The sequence below is a fragment of the Anopheles gambiae genome, chromosome 2 (assembly GCF_943734735.2).
Source record: "Anopheles gambiae chromosome 2, idAnoGambNW_F1_1, whole genome shotgun sequence".
Lineage (NCBI taxonomy): Eukaryota > Metazoa > Arthropoda > Insecta > Diptera > Culicidae > Anopheles > Anopheles gambiae.
In genome coordinates, this window is record NC_064601.1 from 10,510,735 (window position 1) to 10,534,419 (window position 23,685).

The window sequence follows — 23,685 nt, forward strand, 5'->3', positions numbered from 1 at the left end:
TCGCGGTCGGGGTCGTCGTGCCTTTGTGGATACTTGAACACCTACAACACGTAGCTGAAATTCAACACGTTCCACATTCATTCAAATCACAGACACACACTCACACACACACAACTCTTGCAGATATTCATACGCAGAAACCATACCTTGACCGACGCAGTTTTTTGAAGAAGGAACAGAGCGATCTGCATCTAGATCTCGTTGGCCAATTCCAAGCGTCTTTGGTAAATAAAAAGTCCCGTTCTTCGATTTGCTCTTTATAATCTGTTCCATGTCGGTCAGCGTTCAGCGACGGTGAAGCGAATGGCTAATTAGCCGGCGACGGTTGTTTTGCGTTTCCTCAAACGTGTTGGTCGGTTGGGGATGGGCTAGCGGCAGCAGAAGTAGAACGGTTGACCGTATCGGATGCGCCATATGATCTTCGAAAGGGACAACACACACACACACATACACCAGAACGGCTAACGGTACAATGAAAAATGATAATTCCAGTGTCCGAAAAGCATCGTTATCCGGTCGTGTGCTTTTGCAAGGTTTGTTGCTTTCGCGCAAAGTGCACGGCGTTCCGCGGCGTATCATTTACACGCAGTTCAGAATTGGCTGCTGCCCAGGTGACTCGGCACATTCGAGCGAACTACGTTTTCGTACGTTCTGATGCGGCTTGACAAGCTCAATTAGGTCCTTAGCGATCAACTTTTTAGCGTCGTCGTATACTTTGCTTGCTGTTTCACCGTATCAAGCACGCTATGTTGACGTGGGTGTTATTAAAAGGGAACGTTTATTTTAAATTAAATGTACATTGTGACATTTATTTAATTTAGCTAACTGTTCATTTTGGTAGAAATGAAAGGAAATACTTGATAAGCGTATTTTATGCGCATTTCTTATTTTGTTGGAAGAGAAACCCAGAACCATTCTCTTGTTGAACAGGTGAAAGCATTCTCATTGTTTGAAAGCAACTTTCCTTGTATGAATTGTTGCATTTTCAACGTAGCTCATGTTTCAAGAAGCTGTTACGAACACGAACGTTTATTACGCGAATTAAGCTATACTTTTTCTTGCCGATCACTGATAACACCGGTGAGAATATAACAGAATTGCACTCAAATTCTTTACATGCGTTTCATGACCTCTCCCTAAATTTAAACCTAAACTTCCAACCGAGGCGGAAAATAGTTCACAAATACGCCGCTTCCCCGTGCCATCCTACGGCGTACGGACCGGCTTATCGCGTAATACGTAGATGGTCACGTTTGGTCATGGTCACGGCGTTTGAGTTTGCTTTCCGTGCGTGCGGCCTAGACGGAGGCGTTTATTTGCAAAGTTTTATTTGCTTGCATCAGCACGAACTATGTATGTACACACACTTAATCATTTGAGTTGTAAAGTACAATTAAAGTAAGGATTACGTGCATTGTTTGTTTGTAAAGGAAGGAAGTTGAAGGTGCAACTGAATATATTTTCAATCCCCAAACATGAACGAGTAGCTCAATGCCGTTTCTTGGCAATCACATCACATTGCTCAAATTCCTCACATTCTCCTTTCAACTTGACGTCACGCATCGCGGGCTACGGACAGTGTCGCGTACGTGACGGCACTCCAATCTTTACAATGTTGCATATGTTGCGCTTAATCCATGTTCTTGCGTATGTCGTCTTTCCGCGCAAAAGGCAATTAATATTCATATCGTTTGATGGTAAAATTAATTTGCTTTTCTTGACTTCTCCGTCTCTCTCTCTCTTTCTCACTCTCCTACCGTTACCAACAGTGATCGATGATGAGCAGCTGGTGCGGGACGTGGAATCACGGCTACCCTCCCTGCCGATCGCGTACTGGAGCAAGCACAAGAACGTGGTGCAGAAGAAGGCATCCTGTGCCCGCTACCCGTCCATCTTCGAGCTCGAGTTCAACAACATCTACTGGCAGACGCTGCGCAGCACGAACGGCACGTTCCAGTTGTTCGGTGCGTACTACGACATCCGGAAGCGGTCGCGCATCGGGCCGGCGGTCCGCATCCTCGGCATGATCGACCGGATCGAGCCGCGGGTCAAAACGTTCTGCCAGCTGTGGTTCGACGGCCAGAAGGAACCGTTCATCGTGAAAACGTTCGAGTACAAGTACATCTGGTTCAACAAGTGGGGCAACTACAAGCAGGGCATCTACCAGCCGTACCTGATCGCCTGCCAGATCCCGAAACCGTTCCGCGGGCTGGTGCCGGCGTCGGTTTCGCTGGTGGAGAAGCAGTGCGACACGGCGACCAACAATCTGCGCGTGCTGTACAATCGGCCGCTGGACGACGAGAAGCGCGGCTTTGCCGTGTGCGTCAAAGGGCTGGACTTTCTGTACGACGATCTGTCCGTGCGGTTGGTCGAGTGGATCGAGCTGCTCGGCATGCTCGGTGCGGACAAGGTGTTCTTCTACGAGCTGCAGGTGCATCCCAACATTTCCAAGGTGCTGCGGTACTACGAGGAGCAGGACCGGGTGCACGTCACGCCGCTGACGCTGCCGGGCGGGCAGCCCAACGTGCCCGGCTTCCAGCATCTGTTTCTGTCGAAGAAAACGACCCACAAGCGGCAGAACGAGCTGATCCCGTACAACGACTGTCTGTACAAGAACATGTACAAGTACAACTTTATCGCGCTGCTCGACATTGACGAGGTGATCATGCCCCGCCGGCCGGAGGATCGCACCTGGCACGACCTGATGGAGCGGGTCGTCGCGAAGGGCATGAAGCTGAAGAACGACACCTACCCGAGCTACAACGTGCGGAACGTGTACTTCTTCGACCGGGGCGACCAGCACGAGCACGACTGGGCGAAGGATACGCCGCGCTACATGCACATGCTGCAGCACGTGACGCGCGCCAAGAACTACACCAAGCCGAACCAGTACGTCAAGTGTTTCCACAATCCGGAGCGCGTGCTGACGCTGCACAATCACTTCCCGATCGCCTGTCTCGGCGGCACCTGCCACTCCTACCCGGTGTCGACGGATGACGCCCAGCTGCAGCACTACCGGGCCGACTGTGTGCGTACGCTCAAGAAGAGCTGCGAGGAGTTCAAGGAGAACCAGGTCCGGGATACCACGATCTGGAAGTACAAGGACGAGCTGATACAGCGCACGCGCCGCACGCTCGATGTGCTCGGGTTCTTCAAGCCGTCCACGGCGGGGGGCGGTGGCGGAGGTGGGTCGCTGTTGCGCGGTGGCAAGGACTCGCTCTACAAGCGGTGACTGTTGGCACGGGTCCGCAGTCTGTTCAGTCTCTAGTAGCAGCGCGAACTGTGAGCGGTTTTGTGGCGCATACACACCACTGTTACTAGTACTTTCCTAGTGTCACTACTATTACAATTACTACTACTACTACTTCGACTACTACCAGTACGAACGTAAGGCTTTTAGGTTAGGTAGGAACGAGATCGAGTTCGTGCGGAGAAGCAGGCGCAATTGTATAAAGTGAATACTCCATTCGAGGGAACGGTGGGTTCGTAGTGAGAGGGATAGTAACTATTGTAAGTGCTCCAGAAGAATCGTCGGGGCGTGTTCTGACAGTTCGAACCTGTTCAGAAACAAAACAGTAGCCAGAGACTGTTCGAAACGGGTTGAACCTATGAGGCCTTCCCGCTAAACCTGCCTGGCTCGGACTGTATGAGTGTATGTTTGTTGTGAGCGTTCTCGTGTGTGTGTGTGTATAACCTGTGTGATCACGTAGCTAAGTAGGTTTGTGATAGTCACACTGTCATCGTCTGTTCGATCGTCCGGGGGAATGAAAGAGCTTGTATGGATGAGTATTGCGTGGTTGCGAACTGTACAAAGTAATATCAGTATGGATGAGTGTAGCACAGTACCAGAGGACTACGAGTTAGCAAACGGACTGGAGTCTCATTCCAGGTTCCTCACCACCAGAGGGAGGGTCTCTCCTACTTCATTTCGATGCGGCTCGCTTAAAAAAACAAACCCAGATTATTCACAGTAGGCTGGTGCTAGTTGTGACAAGGAGATTTCCTTCTTACCCGTACTATGGCACCGTCGAAGCCTGCTTTGCTCTACCCAGTAGCTTCGTTAAACGCGCCCATTGCCGGTGATACGATTTGGGCAGGCGGCAGTAAAACCCTTCCACAGCATCACCCAGTTCACTGAATCGATTCACTCACCCGCACTAGAGCGCGGTGCACGTTAAAGCATACACACACAGGAGCGCACTTTCGCTCGCGCTTCGTTAACTCCTTTTGCCTCGTTGTTCTATTTATAAAGGCTACACATAAATAAATATACACATACGAAGTAAGTAAGTAAGCAAGAACAAGGTACAGGGACGCAGGGGCACGTGGTTCAGCGTGGTCCCGATCACCCGAAACGGGATGAAAGGCAATGTTGGGGATACCGGCTGCTGTCTACTACACCACGCCGGCTAGAGTAATACACGGTGTGTACGGTGTCGGTGCTGTTTTCCGGGTTTATTGGGGTGTGAATAAGCGCTACCGAACCGTTGAGATTGTTGTATAAAAAAAAACTGCATACTAGGTAATACGGTAAAAATGGGGTGAAAAAAAAACCGCCCAATAGTGGATTCGAGGCGCAAAATGTGACAATGTTACGCACGCACATATTAGCTAGGAATTTTGTTAATTAGGTACTACTATTGATGCTATTGAAAAACAAAGCAGCACACTAATGGCTCTGATCGAATACCTTTGTACATATGAAAGACTGAATTCGAGAGGTTAATCGGCACGCGGTGAAATGGGTGCGAAATCAAGGAACGGGCAAATATCCCCCTGGTTGTATGCAATCTGCAGCACATTAGGCTCCCAATACGGGGCAGTTCATTCTGATTTAGCGTGCTGTTAAATAATTGTTAAACCAGGAAAGTGGCAATGATTTCCGATAAAACAGCAAGAAAAGGAGAAGGCACATGAAAAAGAAAAAAAGACAGTTACGTATTTAAAAAAAAAAACGAATCACGTTCAAGGCACGACGCTGATGGACGCTGTAGATGGAGTTTGTTATTTATTATGTGAATGTGGGAATGTACATTCCTCCAACTTAGCTGTTTATTTCTTTCGTTTAAGTACGTGTAGCTGTCTCATTTACTACTGTCGTGGTGGTGGTGTCGTTTGCATGTGTAATAGAAGATCAAGGATTAAGCCGTTAGTCGCCCACACACCGATCCCGATCTGACATCACTAAATGGGCAGTAAATGCGGCGTAACGTGAATCTCGTCGCTTCCGTTACCAGCCAGTCAGTCAGTCAGTCCTTACCAGTCCTTTCCTTTGTTTTCTTTTATGATTTCCCCCACCATGAGCTGTGCATAGTTGGAAAGAGGGATAGGGGGAAATGCGGCAAAGGAATAATGCGAACTTTAAAAAGATTTCCTACCTAGAGAAGATTGTTAAGCATTGTTTGCGGAGTGGTACCGCCCGGGCGCACACCGGTAGACCTCCCGATTGGCGCCAGTAATGGGTGGCTTATTGTTAGTGGAAGGTGTTACTAAACACACGGTTGAAGGGCGCATCGAATGCGACATATATAGTGTGACAACGCGTTGGGAAGAGAAGAGACAGAGACAGAGCAGCAGAAACTGCCCTACGGTTCGGACTGGAGTTCGTTGCGGGTCTAAAAGTTCCTCGCACGGAAGTCTCCGGGACAGGAGTATGATGGTAGCGGGGTATACCCGGGGTGTGAGGTACGTTTGTGAAGCATATCCTTAGGCGCGAAAGCAGTCATTTACTTGTAAAAGCTAACGTAAACAGTAATCTAGGCAATTGGGACCGAATCATCACCGGAGTTGAGTGGCCGGCAAATCCACCAAGTGTATTGTGAGTGATCTGAATCAATAGAAGAAGAAGAAGAAGAAGACGCGGGGGGAACAGATGGGCCGGGCATAGAACGGAATAAATTATGAAACGAAGAAATGTGTCGAAAACTTAACCCGTTTGTTAAGTGTGTTTTTGTGTTGCATGATTATGAGAAAGATATCACCTCTTTTCCGAAAAGAAATCAAACAAACTAACAAACTTTGCCCTTGAACTTGTTTTAGTATTAACAACACCTGTTCGTTCCACTCGTTTCCGCCAGAGAGCGCTAGCGTAAAGAGTACACTAAATCGAACAAAGAACTGTCCGAAACGTATTTTACTTATGGTTCTAACGGTGTAGCAACATTTCGATCCTGAACCTTCTTTACCATTACATGTTTATGTATGTTTAGTCAATTAAAAAAAAAAAACAATCAAAACACACGAGCATTTCATGCTCGATCACATCGAGTTCCACTTCGAGCTTTACTTTACACTTTGGTGTACACAACAGTTAAACTTTTTTTTATAAAATTAACTTTTCTTTCTATTCAACTATGCTCATTTTGTTGTAGTTCATTTCATCTGTAAAACGTTCAGCACGTACAAAGTGTTGCGGAAGTGCAATTCTATCCGCGACCTTTGTTTAGCGCCATCTATCGTTAAAATGTAAGCTCCTTGGAAGCGGTTTGAGAAAATATGGAAACAGCATTCGACCCGAATGATCGACGTAACGACGTGTTTCGGTAGGCAAATAAGCTTCTCCTTGTTGGGTTGTTTTTCACCGCTCCTCCTCCTCCTCCCTCCCGCTCAGTTTCAACCATCCACCAAACCAAAGCGGCTAGTTTCTTTTATCACAGTCATTTCTAGGCTTCACTTCGCCCCCTCCCCCGCGGCTCAAAAGTCAAACGTTTCCGTGCTCGAGTTCGAGCAACGTTCCATCAGCATCAGCACCGCGGTGGCCGATCGATGCTTCCGGTGGCCACAGCTGCCGGATCCTCCCTGTCCCTGCTGCGGGCGCTCGTAGCCAGCGGGCGGTCCGGCACACACAAACCGGTTCTGGTGTTGCGGTCCATGCTGCCCATCAAACACAACCAGTGCGGCCATCTCCATCGGTATGTCGCGTTCCGCCCGATCCTGCTCGATGTTGGTGATGATCGTCGAGGGGGAGGAGGGCAACGAGGAAGGCACACGCAGCATACCGGTCCCGCAGCCCGCCGCTGACCCCGGATGGCCCTGCTTCGATGGGTGGTGCACACTGTTGGGCAGGAAGCAGTGCCGATGGTTCCGATGGTCGGAGGTATCGGACGCGTCGGAGGGCCGGTGCCGAACGCTGCGGATACTGCGCCGGTCTGGTGCACCCCCGTTCGACAACTGCTATTTAAACTCGTACACCTTCGTGTTGGATGACATGCGTTCCTGTTTGGTGGTGGTGTGTGAGTGTGTGTATGAAACAATGAGGGAGCAAAACAAATCACTTTAATCTTAATGGGTTCTTTTTTGTTATAGCGAAACTGTAAGGAACGCTACTTACCCTTCGATTCATCATACGTTTGCTTCCGTTGTGCGAAAACTGTGCCATCGAGTTCCTGGAAGGAGCGAACCGGTTCATCGGGGAGTGTGCCAAAAGGAAAGGACAAACATATTAAATGTATTAATCGAAGCGGGTATCGTGTAGCTAGGGGCTGGACGGAATTCTACGAAATTTGAGGAACAATTTAACCCACTTTGGCAGCGTTTTCAACTCAGTTGACATTGTACGTTAAGTAAAGGCTGAAAGCAAATGCTGAAACGGCAACCTTAGCAAGCGAGCTGCATACTTTCAGGCGCTTTAGTTCAGTGTGGCTGTAAAGTATGCAATCCGCACGTCATATAAAGCCGGTTTGTTTCTTTTTATGCAATGCTAACCAGCTTTCAGTCCTTTCGTGCTTGAGTGCGTTTGGATGGAATAAATTTCTCCGAAAATATAGCACCCGTGTTATTGTGGGAATAAATTCAAACTGGCCTCGGTGTAGCAGCTAGAACAGTTTCCCAGGAATATATCCCTTGAACAAGATAAATCGAAAATACACTTTCAAGAACAGGCTGGTCTCCAGTCAACCATTGTGGGAGGGACTCTCCTTCTAATGAAATACAATATGTTGCTCTATCTTTTTCCCAGAGGTAAGAACTCTTCACTGCCGAGAGTCGATCTCACCGGATATATGCCATTACGCCGCTCTGATCCATTATTACTTCCGCAGGTAGGAAATTGAAAGCGAAACACTGGTTGGTGGACATAAAAAAGGATTAAATACATCCGAACGCCGTACCCAATCTTTCCCGGCTGCTCTTGGGATAATGAACCGGCCGTGAAAAACGAACTCATTGTTCACCTGCTGGATGCAGCTGAGCGGTAAAAGGCGAAAACGGAACAACCCTTGGTATCCTTTACACCTGCAACGAAGGTAAGGATTTTTTTGCCGCTATCAAACGTTAATTATCCTTCGCCTTGAAGAAAAGGTGCTGCTTTCGCGCGCTTCCCATCCCGGGTCCGGGTACGAGTTCTGATCTTCATCCGGACCCTTGCAAATTGATGCTCACTAAATCATTTTATTCGCGTTTCGGTTACGCTCCATGCCGTGCGTTTACAATGTTTGCGTCGTCCCACCAGTCATTAAAACATCATTAGCCCGATATCCTTCCCCCGCGTGGTGGTCTTTTAAGGGGAGGGAGGGAGGGGTGGGAGGAGGAGTGGCAGAACGATACCGAGCGCTTCGCACGCTACGGAACAGGAAAGCGAAGAATTGGTCACGCGAAATTTGTAAACTAACTATGGTGAGTGAAAGCAGACGTTTCGGGAAAGCTGGCCGGATGAACTAAATAGCAGCAAAGGAAGAACATTTAAAATTCATTTAATCCTCAACTTACCGCGAGTCGATTGCTGAATCATATTCGGGATGAGCGCCACATGGTAGCGAATAGCAGAAGCGCGCTAGCTGTGAAATGAAATGGGAAAAAATATAGTAGCGCCATCTAGCGGTGATTAGTTTAAGCTTATGTATGACAGTTGTAGCACAGTTCGAACAGTTTTCTGAGCACTGTGGTATTAGTTTGGAGATTTTGTTTTTTTAATGATAAAATTGTAAACTAAATATTGAAACAGTTATTAAACGTTTTACAGGGTTTCCCGCGATTTATTTGTTGGATCCCATAAATTTTGGCGGGTTTCCATATTTTTCTTGGTGCGTTCCCACGGTTTTTTGGCCGTTTGCCAGAGTTTTTTTAATCCAATTGTATTGATATCCAATTGGAAAATACCAATAAATTATGGGAACGAACCAAAAATCGATGGGAACCCACCAAAAAATCATGGGAACTGACCAATTAATCGTGGAAAACCCTGTATAAGCAACTAAATCGAAAAATTGCCATTCTTTGCGGGATGCCGAATTAGCTGAATCACGTATCTTTCTAATTACGCATTAAACACGATATTTTTTTATCCCTGATAAAAGCTACCCTAAATAATTTTAAATGTTTAAATCTCTCAGGCAATACATTGCACAGAAATATACTAACGTTACTCCAACGGCAACAAAACTTACCTGTTGCTTAAACTGTGCCGTCGTCAATGTGTACAGTACCGGGTTGAGGGCGGAATTGATCGGTAGTACCAGCACCGCTAGCCACGCGTACAGGGACGGGGAAATTTCATACCCTAAAAAGGCAAAAAAAAGAAAGGAAACAGTATACAGGATCACGTATGGAGCGAAGCTCAGCGAACGCAAAAGCGAGCGTGACTGAACGGTTCGCTTATTTGCATTTCTTATTTGATGTATCCGCACAGCTGGTACAGCAACACATTTCCAGTAGGAGAAGGCGATACGACGCGACTGTCAATGGTGTAAAGGAAAAGTTTGCAGCTGATGGAGAAGGTTCCTAATGCAATAAATTCAATTTTACAATTCATATGGAACAGCACCTCGCGATGAATTTGCTCAACACTGCTCATCAACAATCGGTTTCGTGAACCGCAATGAATTTAATTAAACATGAATAAAACCATACCAATCCTTACCGACTATCGTGAGCATGATAAATGGTTCCGTCAGTCTTTCCCAGTGGCACCCTCAAATGTCACTCGTTTCTCACATGTTCCTGCTTTTTTCACACACACACATCCTGCTGTGATCCTTTCAACTGTCACTCAAAACTTATCGATGGAACAGAACTGCGGTCTATTACTGTGAGACCGCCCGCGCACAGCAGCCGTCAAAAACCATGGTTAAGCTTATTGCAATGCAAGACGATGCTGTCATGCAAACCTCTCCAGGGACACTGTCTACCACTGGGTGGTGGTGTGTTAAAAGCTCCGCAATAAACCTTATCCCTTCCCATGGAAACTATTCCCCCCGCTCAATGAAAGAGAGAGAGAGAGTGCGACGAGATTAAGAAGTGTGAACAAGGATAAACGCGACACACTCGCATTGGCAACCATTGCGTTGCGTTCATCATTAATCATTCGAAATGTTTCCGAGCGACTGGCCGGTGTAGATAACTGGCGCAATTTCGGTGCGTAATTGTGATGAATGCTCGCGTGCGGAGTTTGCGAAGGTTTCGGGTGCGAACAATTGTCTTCTTTATTGAGTGCTACTGTCTCACAATGTTTACTAGAATAAGGCAACTATGTGTCATAATTATGCAACCAAAGCTTTAATGTTATAGAATGCACTGTAATATCGCACGGAAATGAATTCATAAATAATACGCAAAAAACAAAACAAACAAAACCCATAAAATACCATCAAAATGTGCACGGTGAACGGAAAATTCGCATTAAAAAGGCAAAGCTCAAAAACACGTAAACTATCCGATCAAACGAGCTAATGTGTAGGTGGTCTTGTAGAGCAACTAAAAATAATAAAATATGGGTAAAAAACTCTACCCAAAAAAAGAGACCGAGACCGTGAGTTTCCACTTTGGCGAACCGCCAAAAAATATGCCACCGGATACGTGACATATCTTGTTTTGCCTAACGAGATGCTGGGCACCCCCTCCTCGCGGTAGCCATTGCCGGTTGAATGGAACAAGAAGGTTAAAATAACTTTAAAAAAAAACACATACACACTGCCCAAAACTCTCAAATAAGCATGAAAAACAACCAACAAACCGATCGGTGGTTGATGATCAAAGGGCAGAACGTGAAGACCATCCTAGAGCCAGGGCTGGGGGTATGCGGCAAGCATCAAAAAGTCAACTACACACTCGACCGGCAGACCAAGCGAGTCCCGTGGACCGGTCGAGTTTCGAGCAGCTCGGAGCAAAACCTCACATTACACGACACCAGGCGCCTCCATTCAACCTTTCCCGTACACCTTCTACGGCGGGATAGGCGGGACGGCGGATTGATCGTGCCCGTGGCTGGTGGTGTAGCAAGAACAACAACAACAAAAAATGTTCCAAAACGATGCCAAACGGGGTAAACGGGGGAAAAACCACAGAAGCCGTGGGCCTTGGGGCACAAACCCGTCGTAACACGATAATAGGAGTAATGCCATTTTATTTATGGTTCGGGGTTTCGTCGTCCCGGCTATCCATGACATGGCTTTGCGTGGCGACTGCCCGAACGGAGGACAAGTTTGATGAGCAAGTGAGAAGTGAAGAGAGGGAGTGTCTGTGAGAGAGAGAGAGAGGCTGTGAAAGGAAATGAATGTGTTAGAAAGACACGGAAGGAAGGAAGGATCTGTTCCAGCTTCCGGTTCCAGCCCATTTTCTCTCACGCTCGCTTCCTATCACTTCCAATCCCTCTCACTATCGTCCTACTTGAACAGTAACGTGCATGCAGAGGTAATGGGACCAGCTTCAGCGTTGGTGGTTATTTCCTTGTATCTTTTTTTGCTTTTGCTGCTCCACTGCTGGGAAATATTTCAAAATGCTTTATAGTAATAATGGTCTGATTTGTACTTTGCCACACGGCGAGGGGCGTGAAAGTGTAAGTGCAGCCAATGCGCTAAAGCGACCGTAAGTATGACAAAATGTTTCATCCACATTTCACAAATGGCGTTTAATATGAGAAGTGGTTTGCCAGCGTTGCGCCATGGATGGTGTGCGTGTTACAAATGGAGGTGGAAATGGGTGGAATGGAATTGGTTGGCGTCTTAATTTTATTTAGAATTTTTATAAGATATATAACAAATCAGCCGAAAAGCTCTCCGTGGGCTGAATCATAACAAGGCACCTGTAACCGACGGAATCGCAGCTGAAGTGGTAAAAAATGGAGATGCACACTAGCCAGCTGAAGGTGGATGGAAAATTCTCAGGGCCATTTGCAACTACTAACGGTCTGAACCATGGGGTTTGCCTGTCTCCTATTCAACTTGGCACTAGAAAGGGTCACCCGCGACTCGAGGGTGGAGACTACGGGAACCCTCTTCTATAAGTCAACCCAGATCCTGGCATACATCAGCTTACCAAGCGATCGAGCAGGCGACAGAGAGCCTCGGACTTCAGATAAACCAAACTAATGGTTATAACATCAGCGCCCCTACCAATAACTAATCCAAACTTACGCAGGCGTGACGTACAGATACGTGAACCCACTTTTAACACGTTAAGCGCCGTGTCATATAAATTCGCATGACGGTTGTGCTCGCCGTTCAGCTTCGCATCTGACGCTCAGTAAATCTCTTGAGAACGAAAGAGGTAGGAAAGAGAGAACGAGAACGACATGTGCTACGCCGCTTATCGCAATGAAACAAAAGAGTGATAACAATGGCACGAGAAACTGTCGCTCTCATCGCTCTCTTGCCATGCGCTACGTGCTCACTCAAAAACTGTGACGTCAGGCCGGTGGTCAAAGTGTTAAAGTCGTCCCAGAATTTACCTATCTCAAAGGTCAAAGGTCAGCAACGACAATAGCATGGTGGTAGAGTTGCGCGCAAGGTTGCTGGCTGCCAACCGGTCATTCTACAATCTGAGAAAGCAATTCACCTCAAATAACCAATCGCGACGGACGAAGCTGGGACTATATAGCACCTATATAGTACCGGTACTCACATACGCCTATGATATATGGACACTGTCCAAATCTGACGGAATCCCATGTGTGTGGAAGGACAATGATGGAGGCGATATAATGACGAGCTATACGAGATGTATGGCGATCTCACTGTCGTGCATCTAGCTCGTCAGGCTCCAGTGAGCATGGAAACGAATGATCCAGCCCGTAAAGTCAGAAGTTTGGAGAGTGGTAGGCCCATTCTGAGGTGGCATGATGGCGTGTAGGCGTTCACCCTTAAGGCCGGGATAACGGACTGACAAATGTAGACGCGAGACCGTGAGCGGTTTCGGACACTCCTGTGGTAGGCCAAGGTTACGAAACAGTTGTAGCGCCGGATAAGTAAGTAAGTAACATAACAAATATTGAGCTCAGAATAAGAGTTCCCCGAAGTACGACTCGGGTAGTTGAGAAATCTTCAGAATTTTTTATGAAACGGCTATCGGTAAGAATTAAAAAAAATCAATCAATCATAGCTAAATGACAGCTGTAAATTGTCAAAATGAACAAAAATCATGTATGCGAATTGTCGTATCTTGTTGTAGCTCGAGGGTCGCCTGTAGATTAACAATGAATGGAGACGCATGGTTATTGATGTCACACTCCACACTTGAATGAAATGGTGAAAATGCTAGCATTGCAACTCACATCGCAAACTGACTCGGTAAACCCTGTAACATATTGGGCTATGAACAGATTAAATGGAATAACACCGATTATAAACGACTGCAGAAAGCTTCTTAAACTATAATGTGTAATGGTTAAATTTAAACATTTCAACAAAAACCAACGATCTCATCAACCGAATTTCGGCTCCATTGAGCCGCGAACGAACCACGAACTAGGTCGGTCCCCAGTTCGCCTCGCTGATGCACATTTGTAGCCATTTCAAATGCATTCTGCCCTACTGCCGTGTTCCAGAAACCAAAGCTCATCCTCCAACGAACCACACCACACAGCGAGTACATGACCAACAACCATTGCGATCGAAACGTTCGCGCTACTCCGGAATGGTGTTTGCCCGCCTGTTTCCCTGCCGTTGTATCATTGTGACAGTGTGTGACCATCTTCAGCTTCAGCTGCAACTGTGTGCGACGGGATTGGTAGTGGTTTTTCCTCTGATTTCCCTCACACCAATCGCGCAACGACGAAATTCAATTAATTGTAACCTCATCAGTGAACCAGCGGTAGCGGCAAGCCACCCAGCGGAAAGGTAGAGCTTAAATGCTTTAATTATTTCGACGCAACGAATCGGAAAAGTGAACGCCCGTATAAGCCCCCGATCGATTCGATAAATCAAACTACACACAGCTAGTTCGCAGCTAAACACGGCGCCTTTCCACCGAAAAGCTTTTCTCCACCGTTTTAATGACACTGTTTGCATATGGAAACTCCAGCACTGGAGCTGGCGTTTGTGTGTTGTAACAAATCATAGCCTCGAGCAGACCACCACTGACACAAACAGGGCACGATTGTTCGTGTCCCATGTGCCGAAAAGGTTGAGTGGCTGTTTCGAAACGTACGTTCCGCCCAGCTTCTCGATGACTTTCCGCGTGGAAATAAATTGGAATACCGTTCTTACTTCGATGCACAATCCAAACGATGCAAAACCACAACACCTCACACAAACAACAGTACGAGAGCAAGAGGAAATGTTTTTCTCGTCAATCGAACAAAAAGCCATGCCCCGGTGGCACGTTGTTCTTGTCATGGTAAATAAATTGAAAAACAGTCTGCGCCCAAGCTTGTTGTTTCCCTTGGACCCTTCAATTAGCAGGCAGCGACCAGTGCTTCAGTGTGATACAGGCTGGTCCAATGTCCGTTTCGTCTGGCTTGATGAAGATTAAATTGTTTCACGCCCAGCGCCAAATTTCGAAATTGTAAAGAAAAAAAACTGTATTTCTATCCCCCACCGCCTGACTTGGCATCGTCTTGGCACCAGACAGCCGAGGCAAGCGATCGAATAAAAGAGCCACATTTCTTGTGCGGTTTTTGTTTGCATTTTTTAATGTACATTTATTCTTCCAATCTGCTTAGAGAGGAGAAATAGCAGCTTCTTTGGTGCTGTGTGTGTGTGTGTGTGTGTGTGTTTTCCGTAAAGCTGCTTTTTGCTAATGTGGGTGAGACGAAAATGAGATTTTCCATGAAAGAAATTAGCTTCAAGTTGCCTTCCAAGGGGCATGCTGCTTCGTTTAACTGTGGCTAATTCTTTCACCCACCCCTTGACACGATTCTTCCATCGGCTTATTTCCAGCGGTCAGCCGTAGGCTAATTGCTTCCGGATGAGGGTGCGCTGTAGACGCAGTGGATAAGGCAGCAGGCCTCGGGAAAGCCAAATCTTGTCGATTGGAAAATTGAATTAAATTACAGGTGCTGTAAAGTGAAGTTGACCCGATTTAGGGCGAACGGCGAAATTAGCAACACCGAGACGAAAATGGTAGCTTTCGGTTTAACTGGTTTTTTAGAACTTAAAGCTACATTCTTAGCGCAACTAGTTGATTCATTAATCACCCTTTTCCAAGCACTCGCTATTGGGGCTTTTCGTTACAAAAGAGCTTCAAAATAGCGACTAGATACATTCTTTGATTACATCAACTCCAATTATCGTATGCATAAAGCAGCTCTCCCTTTACGGCATCCCGGTTACACTATCAACATATGCAAAGTGATCTGCCCATGCTGGAGATGTTATCCTTTCCCCCTAGAAACCAACAAATAACATTCACCCTCCCCACGGTACACCGAAGCAGCGTCCGGCTGTGAGTCACTTACCTGCTAGCGCAACTAATTTCACTACAATCACCGGCATCCAGCAGACACAATCCGTTGCAACGATGATGGCGAACCTGTAGGACGGGGTAATAAAAGAGAACCAAGCAGTGAAGAGTGTATTGGTTAGAAAGAGAGAGAGAGCAAAACTCCACAGGACGATGCTTTGCATACTCCGAACGAGTGCTGCGTTGCGGAGTATCGCTAACACTGTCCACAGGTGATGTCTCTGTCCACCGACTGTGGAGGTGCAGGGGCTCGTACCACCTACCTTCTCGCGACCACCTTCTCCCGGCAGTTCAGCGTGTTGCGCGTTTCGTTCCGGGAGACGCGAATGGCTTGCAGCATCCGCAGGTACGAGATGCCGATGAACAGCAGCGACACCGTGTTCACCAGGATGAACAGCCCGGCCGAATACTCCCAGCCCATCGCGTACGGGTCGTGTATGTGCACCGACAGGCACACCCCGTTGCTGCCGTAAAAGTGTGGCCCAAAGTACTCGGTCGCGGACAGTGGGGCGATGGCGGCGGCCGTCGCCACGCCCCACAGCACGGCCAGCCGCAGGATGACGCGCGTTTTGCTGCTGGACCGTTGGTAGAGCGGTCGCGTCACCGACACCAGCCGGTCCCAGGTGACGAGCGTCAGCAGCAGCGTGGACGACTGGCAGCTGAGCGTGCTGAGAAAGCCACTAAACGCACAGATCGAGCTCATGCGCCACTCTTCGTCATGGGTAAGATATTCACCTCTGGGGAGAAAAAACCATGCAAAAAACCACCGTTAGCCACTGTAATTGTGCAACAAAGTTTGGTGCTTACAGGGACCTACCTGAAGATAATGTCAGCGGTTGCTATGATGCCGAGGTACACGCCCATCAGCAGATCGCTGGCCGCTAGATGGCGCAGGTAGAGCGAATGTTCCGCGTGCGCTTGGCTGCTGCGCGACCCGACCACATAGCGCCCGAACAGGACTAGCAGATTGCCCACGATACCAATGGCCGCCATTATCCACACACTGTGGAGCGCGCGCGGGTGGTGGAGCAAAAATAAAACAAGCAAAAAGCAAAACAAAAAAAAAAAAAATGCACGTGATGCACCGTGCAGTCGAAAATGAGAGATGCGCAAATAATGGAAAGAACGATATTAATATCTCGTTAAGAAAGCCATCGGAGCTCGCATTCGCGAACACATCACGCTTCGGGGTACGTGTCGGCGCACGAAAATGTACTGAACCGTGCCCCCCAATCAACTAGGCAACCTTAGCGCGAGAAGATAATTAAAATTTTAATTAAAGAACGTTCCACGTCTGAAAGCAATTTTCGTCCCACTCTATCCCCCAAATCTATGAGTAATTCGTATAAGATTCTAATAAGTACATTGCCAACAGCTTCTCTAGCCGCGCTTCTTCATTCACAAGCTTAACGCCAATTGGAAAACACTCATCGGTGTCGCGATGTGTCGCGACCGAACAGAGCTTTCGTACGGCCGTTCGTACCTTGCACGCAGCACGGGATTATCGAGCAGATGCCGGTTGCTGCTGATGCCGTCACCTTTTGGCTCGCAGACACGCACGTGCAGGGCCGCCTTGCAGTGATGGAACTCGGTGAAATGGCTGCCAAAAAGGGGATTAGAAATGAGGGATAGGCATTTTAGCAGCACACGTCCCGTTCACGCCATACGTACATGTGGTGCAGGTTGGTAAGGTTATCCAGCACGCGCCGATCGATCCGGTCAAATTTGTTCCCCTGCAGGTTGCTGTGGTTTGCGCAAAAAAGGAGGCGACAATGTGACAGCAGTGTGGCAATGATAATGGAAACCTATTTCCGCTCTCTCTCCCCTTCTATCAACCATACTTACAGTGTTGCCAGCTTGGCTATGCCGCTAAATGCATCCAGCTCGAAATGGGTTATTTTGTTGCTATTTAAAAATCTGTTCACAGGGAGCAGAGAAGGAAGCAAAGAGAACGATTGGTTAGCAAAAGTGTTGATGCCGTTTCCGGGTGCGCACAGTGGAACTATTACGTACAATCCTACTAAATTCGTTAAGTTGCCGAACGTGTCGTTTCGGATCACTGTTAGCAGGTTCTCCGACAGGTAGCTGAAACGAGCGGTAGGAAAACTTTGTATCCTTTGCGGTACGGTACGTGGGCGCGCCCGCGCCCAACCCAAATGCTTACAGATGCTCCAGCGACGGCAGATCCAGCGCACACACCTCGATCGTTTCGATTTGGTTCCGCGCGAGCGAGAGTGTTTGCAGCGTTACCAGCGCCGGTATCATGCCCGGGACGAGCTTCCGCAGTCGGTTGTTGTTTAAGTAGCTGCAGTGACACACACACACACACCCACACAAACGCATACAGCGAATGTGAAAGCACAAACTTTAGCATCTTAACTATTCGCAGCGATTAGAAGTGGGGCTTACGTACAGTATGCGAAGATTCGTCAGCGGCGCCAGCACATCCTCGGTGAGTGCATCGATCTGGTTGTCTTTCAAGTCACTGCGATGCGGGGGGGAAACGAGGTGGAAATAAATCAACAGTGACAGATCGCACCGGTGGCTCCTCATCCATCATGGTTTGTTTGGGGTGTATACTTACAGCTCCTCGAGAAACTCCAGATTGACAAAGTTCGTCCTTCCCAGCCGGTTAATTCGGTTGCCGCTCAGTACACTTCAGGAGGGGAGTAAACAAAACAGTACCTCATCCATCATTGGAACGAATGGTTGTTGGGTTTTTTGAAATTTATAGAAATCACTTACAGTATACGCAGCACCGTCCCGGGTGGGAAAAAATCGTCCGGCAGCGTCGTCAGCCCGTTCTGGTCCAAATGTCTTCGAAGAGGGAAGGAAGTATTTACAAAGAAAGCTCATTTCGTATTGTAATTTTTAGATCTTTCTTAAAAATGTGCATTTTTGTAAACGATTGCACACATTTAGGCGTTAAATACATTTTTAAAACACCTCAAGGTATGCAATGCATTTATACATTAGTGTTACCCGTATAGTCAAATCAAAAAACGCCTAAATCTATTCAATCTGCGATATAACTGACTCCCATTTACAGTTTGGTTTGATTATGCGCTCTTGAAGTTATTCTTAAAATTATGTATGCAATTGCAAGAAGACACATTGAGGAAATTACGTATGATGTCGTATGAAAAAACGCCAAAATCTATGCAATCTACGATTCAATTGGTAACTACTAACTAGTGATGTGCTCTCTAGACCGCACTCACGACTACGTTCCGACTCCGACAAAATGAGAACCAGTAGTTCCGCCCGGAATCAGATTCGTTGGAAGTCGTACGGAGTCGTTCGGAGTCATCCGGAGTCGACCGGAGTCGTCTGGCTACAGTTGACTGCGACCGGCTCCGATTCCAGTTGACTCCAGACGATTCAGACACTGGAGGACTCTGGACGACTCCTGTCAACTCCGAATCCAAAGGACTCCAGGCGATTTCGGACGACTCCGAATAATTTTGGGTGGACCTACCTTCCGGAGTTGGTTCAGAAATTATCGGAATCGAATTGGAGTCGACTCCGGATTTTTACCAACATTACCCATCGTTACTACTAACTGCCGTTATGTATCTTACACGTTAGCTATTGTATTCAATGACTCACAACGCAATATTCAAAAGACCAAAAACGACCTAAGCTGTGACGGTGCTTCCGCATTCCTCAGTACTGAGCGAACCACAAATTGCCACTGGAGAACATGTGTGCGGTTGCATCAGCTAACCAAACGTCCGGAGTAAGTGCAGCTGAAGTTACCTTTCCCCATTTACCGGCAATAAAAATTGCACCAACAAACTGCAACAAACCCCACTTTTCCATTCCACCCGTGGCCGTCTTAAAACATCCTATCGAGAAACAAATAACCGCACCGGCTGGAGTGGGTTGCAATCGAATCAACGGGCAGTAACGATCACTACGACCCCATTGCAAACAGTACCTTTGCAACGAGTAAGCTGGTGAAGAAATATGGCACCAACACCCCCCGCCTTAGCCTTAGACCATCTGCATCACTGGCAGAGGGGCTGGTTTGGCTGGACAATAAAGTAGCACAATTTATTAGACACTTGCCACTTCGACCGTGCGCAAGTCGGCTTTTTATTGTGCTGTTCAATAAGACACCCCAACTAATGGTGTGGAGCATTTGTGGTGAGCGAACGCGCGAAGGTAAAGATCGAGCGTATTAGCGCGCCGTAATGAGTGAAGCCAACGGTAATGGCAACAAACGGCAGCAGCGATAAACAGTACTAGACAGCCTGAAGACTTCCTTCTTCCTTTCCTTATGTTTGCAAGGGAGCAAGGGAAACACGGAAACTATTACTAGCGCTTTAGGCGCTTAGTTTCTTCGTTTCCTTTTCCCCGAAAAACACATGTAAATGAAATGAACATACTGTCAGAAGTTCCAACCATTCCTACGAACGGTTCGAACGGTCGTTATCTTGCGCACTGCAGATAATTCGCTTAAGCTCTTGTGTGTTTTTTGGGTTTCGTAAGCTCTTTATTCTGGGTTTGACGGACACATCCAGACAAATCAACCAACTCCACACTCTCAGACGGACATTATCAGCATTTCTTGCTGCCAGTAACGCTACCCAGGACTCCGGAGAACTTCACGCGCTCTACTTAGCCTCCCACTAGCAGCTAATGGAACCGCGTTCTCTATCCTGGCGGCATTTCATCCCGCCCGTACATACATACGAGCGTTCTATTTGTAGGCAGCAATCCTATCAATTAACCCCACCCCAACAAAACGTTCATAAACTCAGCGTGGCGGAGCCTTACACTTGACGACGACTCTGGGGCAAACTCTGCTCAACGTGTATGCACATTCGAGGCCCCCTGCACACCCATACTTACAGTGCGTCGATGCTGCCGGCCAGCTTGACCGGTTCGATACGCTCGATCGAGCAGTGCCGCAGGACTCTGTATCCGGTGTTGATGGGATGGGACATAGAAAAGGAAGCAAACAGACATCAGAAGTAAGTCAAACAGTGGAAACAATCAAGCACACTTAACGGGAAAAAGTAATTTATCTGACGGAAGCGGCGGAAGCACACTCTGGGTTTGGTGCAGATTTAATTAAGCCCTTTCTCGTGCTGCTAACGATAATGAACGTGGAAAAGTGGATAGGGTGAATGGGGCTGGATACGTTCTATTTGTGTCCCCAGTGTCTCTCTGGGAAGCAACAAACAAACCAAAGAAGAAACAGAACGCTTAGCGACACGTCCAAGCGACAATAATTGTACGTGATGTAATTTTTAACGTAATTGTTAGCCGTCCGGGATGAGCTGCAGAGCTGCGGCATAAGGGTCGAAATGCATCCATGTGTGCATTTCCGGCTTCACTGATAATGTGGAAAGCAATGGATGAAATTGATTTCGGATTGACGGGCTTTTGCGGTGCCATTTCCCATATTTCCGCCACTCTCCCACACACGCGCGCTGGGTCAGTGCTTCAATTTGATTCCGACACAAGCTGGACACAAGCGGAGCAATGTTACTACGGTTGACGCATGACACATATTGGGACGGGGAATGGGGAAGCAGGAATGTGCCGTGGCACGTAGCCCACCCGGGCCATACTTACAATGTGCTGAGCTTCGGGAAGCGCTGGAACACATTCATATTCAGCTCGATAAACACATTCCCAGTGAGATCGCTGCAACGACAAACACGAGAAAAGCATGAAACGAAGTGTGGAGTGGTGATTTGTCATTTCTTTTTTGTTGCCAATCACAATGCATTCCTAACCCCCGTGCTAGCAAATGCACTCGGTGGCGCACGAGCTAGGACTATTACACCCGTACGTGGACCCGTGATCTAGCCACCGCGTGCTGTCAGTTCTTGCTGCTGCCCACACTCAGCGGAGCTCGAATGATGATATTATCACATTCGAATACAACCACAAAAAAACTGATTGCAGCAGAGCTTTGATTCACGACCCCACGCTCCCGCTGTACAGTCAACACCCACTTACAGCAGCGTGACGTTCTCCGAGGTCAGTACCGATGGCAGCCCGGTAAGGCCCTTGTACTCGCACAGCACGTCCGTTCCGCGACATTTGCACGTGTTGTTGGCGTCGTTCCAGTCTACACCCCGGAGGGCCCAAAAAGGTGTTGAAGGATTAGTGTGTGTGTGTTTTTTTCCTTCCTGCTTGCAACAACGCTCCACTGGGCTACTTACTGCACGGTGTGTAAGGCAGCTGATCGTTGATGGCAGCCGGTCGCTTGCGGAAGTAATGGTCATAATAATTCCGTCCCACGTCGTCATCTGATCGTGTTTTGTGGCGAAAGAAGGGGAGGAAACAAAAAAAAGCAAACAAATCAAAATTGGGCTGATTGTAAACAGGCGGTGGTTTTCTCGGTGGCTGGCGGGTCGAAGATTCCTTACCACACTCCAGCTCGTCCGAGCCGTCGTCACAGTCGGGAAATCCGTTGCAGTTTTTGCTCTGCTCGATGCACTGGAGCGTGTTGTTGCACCGGAAAAATCCATCCTCGCAGCGGAACGTCACCGTGCCGGGTTCCGCCGGTTCCGCCCCGTCCACGGTTACGGTGTTCCGGTTGAACGAGCCGCCCAGCTGCTGCTGCTGCTCGAGAATTCTTTCGTATTCCGTCTCGGGCAGCACCAGTGCCCGGCGCAACGTGCCGGATGCTTGCGCCGGTGTGGCTTGAAGAGTGGGAAACAAAATTCAATCAGTACAAAACCCATGGCACGGCTGTCACGCGACGCGATGGATGTATATTTATGCGATTCTCGTTATGTATTGGCCACGGCGAGCCGCGGATGCTGCGACTACGCTCCCGAGTAAGCTCATTCAGCACGAGCTCGAGGAATGCGCGCTCTGTTTTCTTTTCTGTTCTTCAAAAGAATGACATTTTGTCGCGCTGTGTTGGGTGTGTCGCTATAGTAGATGAAGTTACAATGAAGAAAAAAAAGCGAAAAGTGCAGAAACAAAACTATGTTTCTTAGTAACAATGGAGGAAAATCAATACGACTGAGACAATTTGTACGACATCTGTACGACAAACGAAGCAAACTTGAACGGTGAATTCATTGCCCGAAAACATCGTTCTTAGAAGAAGTCTAAAAAAATATAAATAATCGAAAAGTTATTCTGCTCAATTTTCCCGAATGTTTACACCTTGAGTGATTTGTACCAATTGTTACTACAACGTCAATCAAAATAGTTATTTCCATTCGCGTCCTTCACATTACTATACCGCTTTATAGCGACTGCAGACACTTGAAGCACCTGCAGAACACACCTGCCTTGTTCTGATATAATAAAAAAGCATATTTTTTTACGACTCACGCACCGTCCCGCTGTACAATGTTATCAAAATATGATCCTTGGTTGCCACACACTTGGTGTGTGTGTTTCATACCCAAATTCAGGTCAACAGCTGGTGCACGGATTTGCGAACGAACGTACGCTGCACTTGATATCCTCGCAGCAGACAGCAAAAATGAAACACGAAAAAACGAACCCGAAACACCGCGATGCTTGCCAAAGACACACACACACACACTGGTTTGATAAAGCCAAACCGATCCAAACAGTACGATCCATCAGTAAACTTTACGAGCACGAGTATGGTAAATCGAAAATCGAATCGAAGCGAGTAAAAAATGGAAGAGAAGAACAGCACCAAAGAACAGCACGCAAACAGCCGGAAAAGTCACATGACTGGTTTTGGCAGTTAAGCTGCGTTCCAAGTCGGAATGTTTGTTTAGCCCCACACACGGAGGGGATATAAAATATTATGTTCCAGTTGGGGTAAAGCTAAACGAAGCAAGATGTTTGTTTTTTTCTTTGCAAAACTTGTCGTTTCTTGCCGTAAGCCCTTAGAGCCCCTTAAGGTTCAATCAAATCATCCCAAAGAGTCAATTAGTTAAATCTACTGCTGCTTTTTTTGTTGTTGTTGGTAGATGATGCTCATTTCTTAATCAACTTAAACACTCTCTTCCACTGCTTAATCTAATCAACGATCCAAACGAACCGTAACGCTGCTTTCTAAACACTCGTTTGCGTGTTTGTAATCCATCGCTTTTGGTGGCTGTGCCGAGCAGAACC

At 47.4% G+C, this 23,685-nt stretch overlaps 2 protein-coding genes across 4 annotated transcripts in view; one reads left to right on the forward strand and one right to left on the reverse strand.

The window, feature by feature from the left end:
- Positions 1 to 5,858, forward strand: part of LOC1281308 (uncharacterized) — a 108,479-nt gene extending 102,621 nt beyond the window's left edge. For all 3 annotated transcript variants that reach the window (XM_061645278.1, XM_061645279.1, XM_321253.5), the window contains one exon: positions 1,770 to 5,858. In XM_061645278.1, the coding sequence (XP_061501262.1) occupies positions 1,770 to 3,232 (1,463 nt within the window). In that variant the 3' untranslated portion in view covers positions 3,233 to 5,858. The remainder of the gene's footprint in view (positions 1 to 1,769) is intronic.
- Positions 5,859 to 6,263: 405 nt separating this feature from the next.
- Positions 6,264 to 23,685, reverse strand: part of LOC1281307 (relaxin receptor 2) — a 29,821-nt gene continuing 12,399 nt past the window's right edge. The window contains exons 3-22 of the mRNA XM_061645277.1: positions 22,002 to 22,277; positions 21,795 to 21,881; positions 21,589 to 21,700; positions 21,199 to 21,270; positions 20,470 to 20,535; positions 18,358 to 18,429; positions 18,197 to 18,268; positions 18,026 to 18,097; positions 17,777 to 17,917; positions 17,626 to 17,697; positions 17,458 to 17,529; positions 17,284 to 17,355; positions 17,096 to 17,212; positions 16,430 to 16,615; positions 15,876 to 16,349; positions 15,608 to 15,681; positions 9,384 to 9,496; positions 8,707 to 8,774; positions 7,331 to 7,385; positions 6,264 to 7,215 (exon numbers count right to left, since the gene is read on the reverse strand). Of these exons, the coding sequence (XP_061501261.1) occupies positions 7,174 to 7,215; positions 7,331 to 7,385; positions 8,707 to 8,774; positions 9,384 to 9,496; positions 15,608 to 15,681; positions 15,876 to 16,349; positions 16,430 to 16,615; positions 17,096 to 17,212; positions 17,284 to 17,355; positions 17,458 to 17,529; positions 17,626 to 17,697; positions 17,777 to 17,917; positions 18,026 to 18,097; positions 18,197 to 18,268; positions 18,358 to 18,429; positions 20,470 to 20,535; positions 21,199 to 21,270; positions 21,589 to 21,700; positions 21,795 to 21,881; positions 22,002 to 22,277 (2,315 nt within the window). The 3' untranslated portion in view covers positions 6,264 to 7,173. The remainder of the gene's footprint in view (positions 7,216 to 7,330; positions 7,386 to 8,706; positions 8,775 to 9,383; positions 9,497 to 15,607; positions 15,682 to 15,875; positions 16,350 to 16,429; positions 16,616 to 17,095; positions 17,213 to 17,283; positions 17,356 to 17,457; positions 17,530 to 17,625; positions 17,698 to 17,776; positions 17,918 to 18,025; positions 18,098 to 18,196; positions 18,269 to 18,357; positions 18,430 to 20,469; positions 20,536 to 21,198; positions 21,271 to 21,588; positions 21,701 to 21,794; positions 21,882 to 22,001; positions 22,278 to 23,685) is intronic.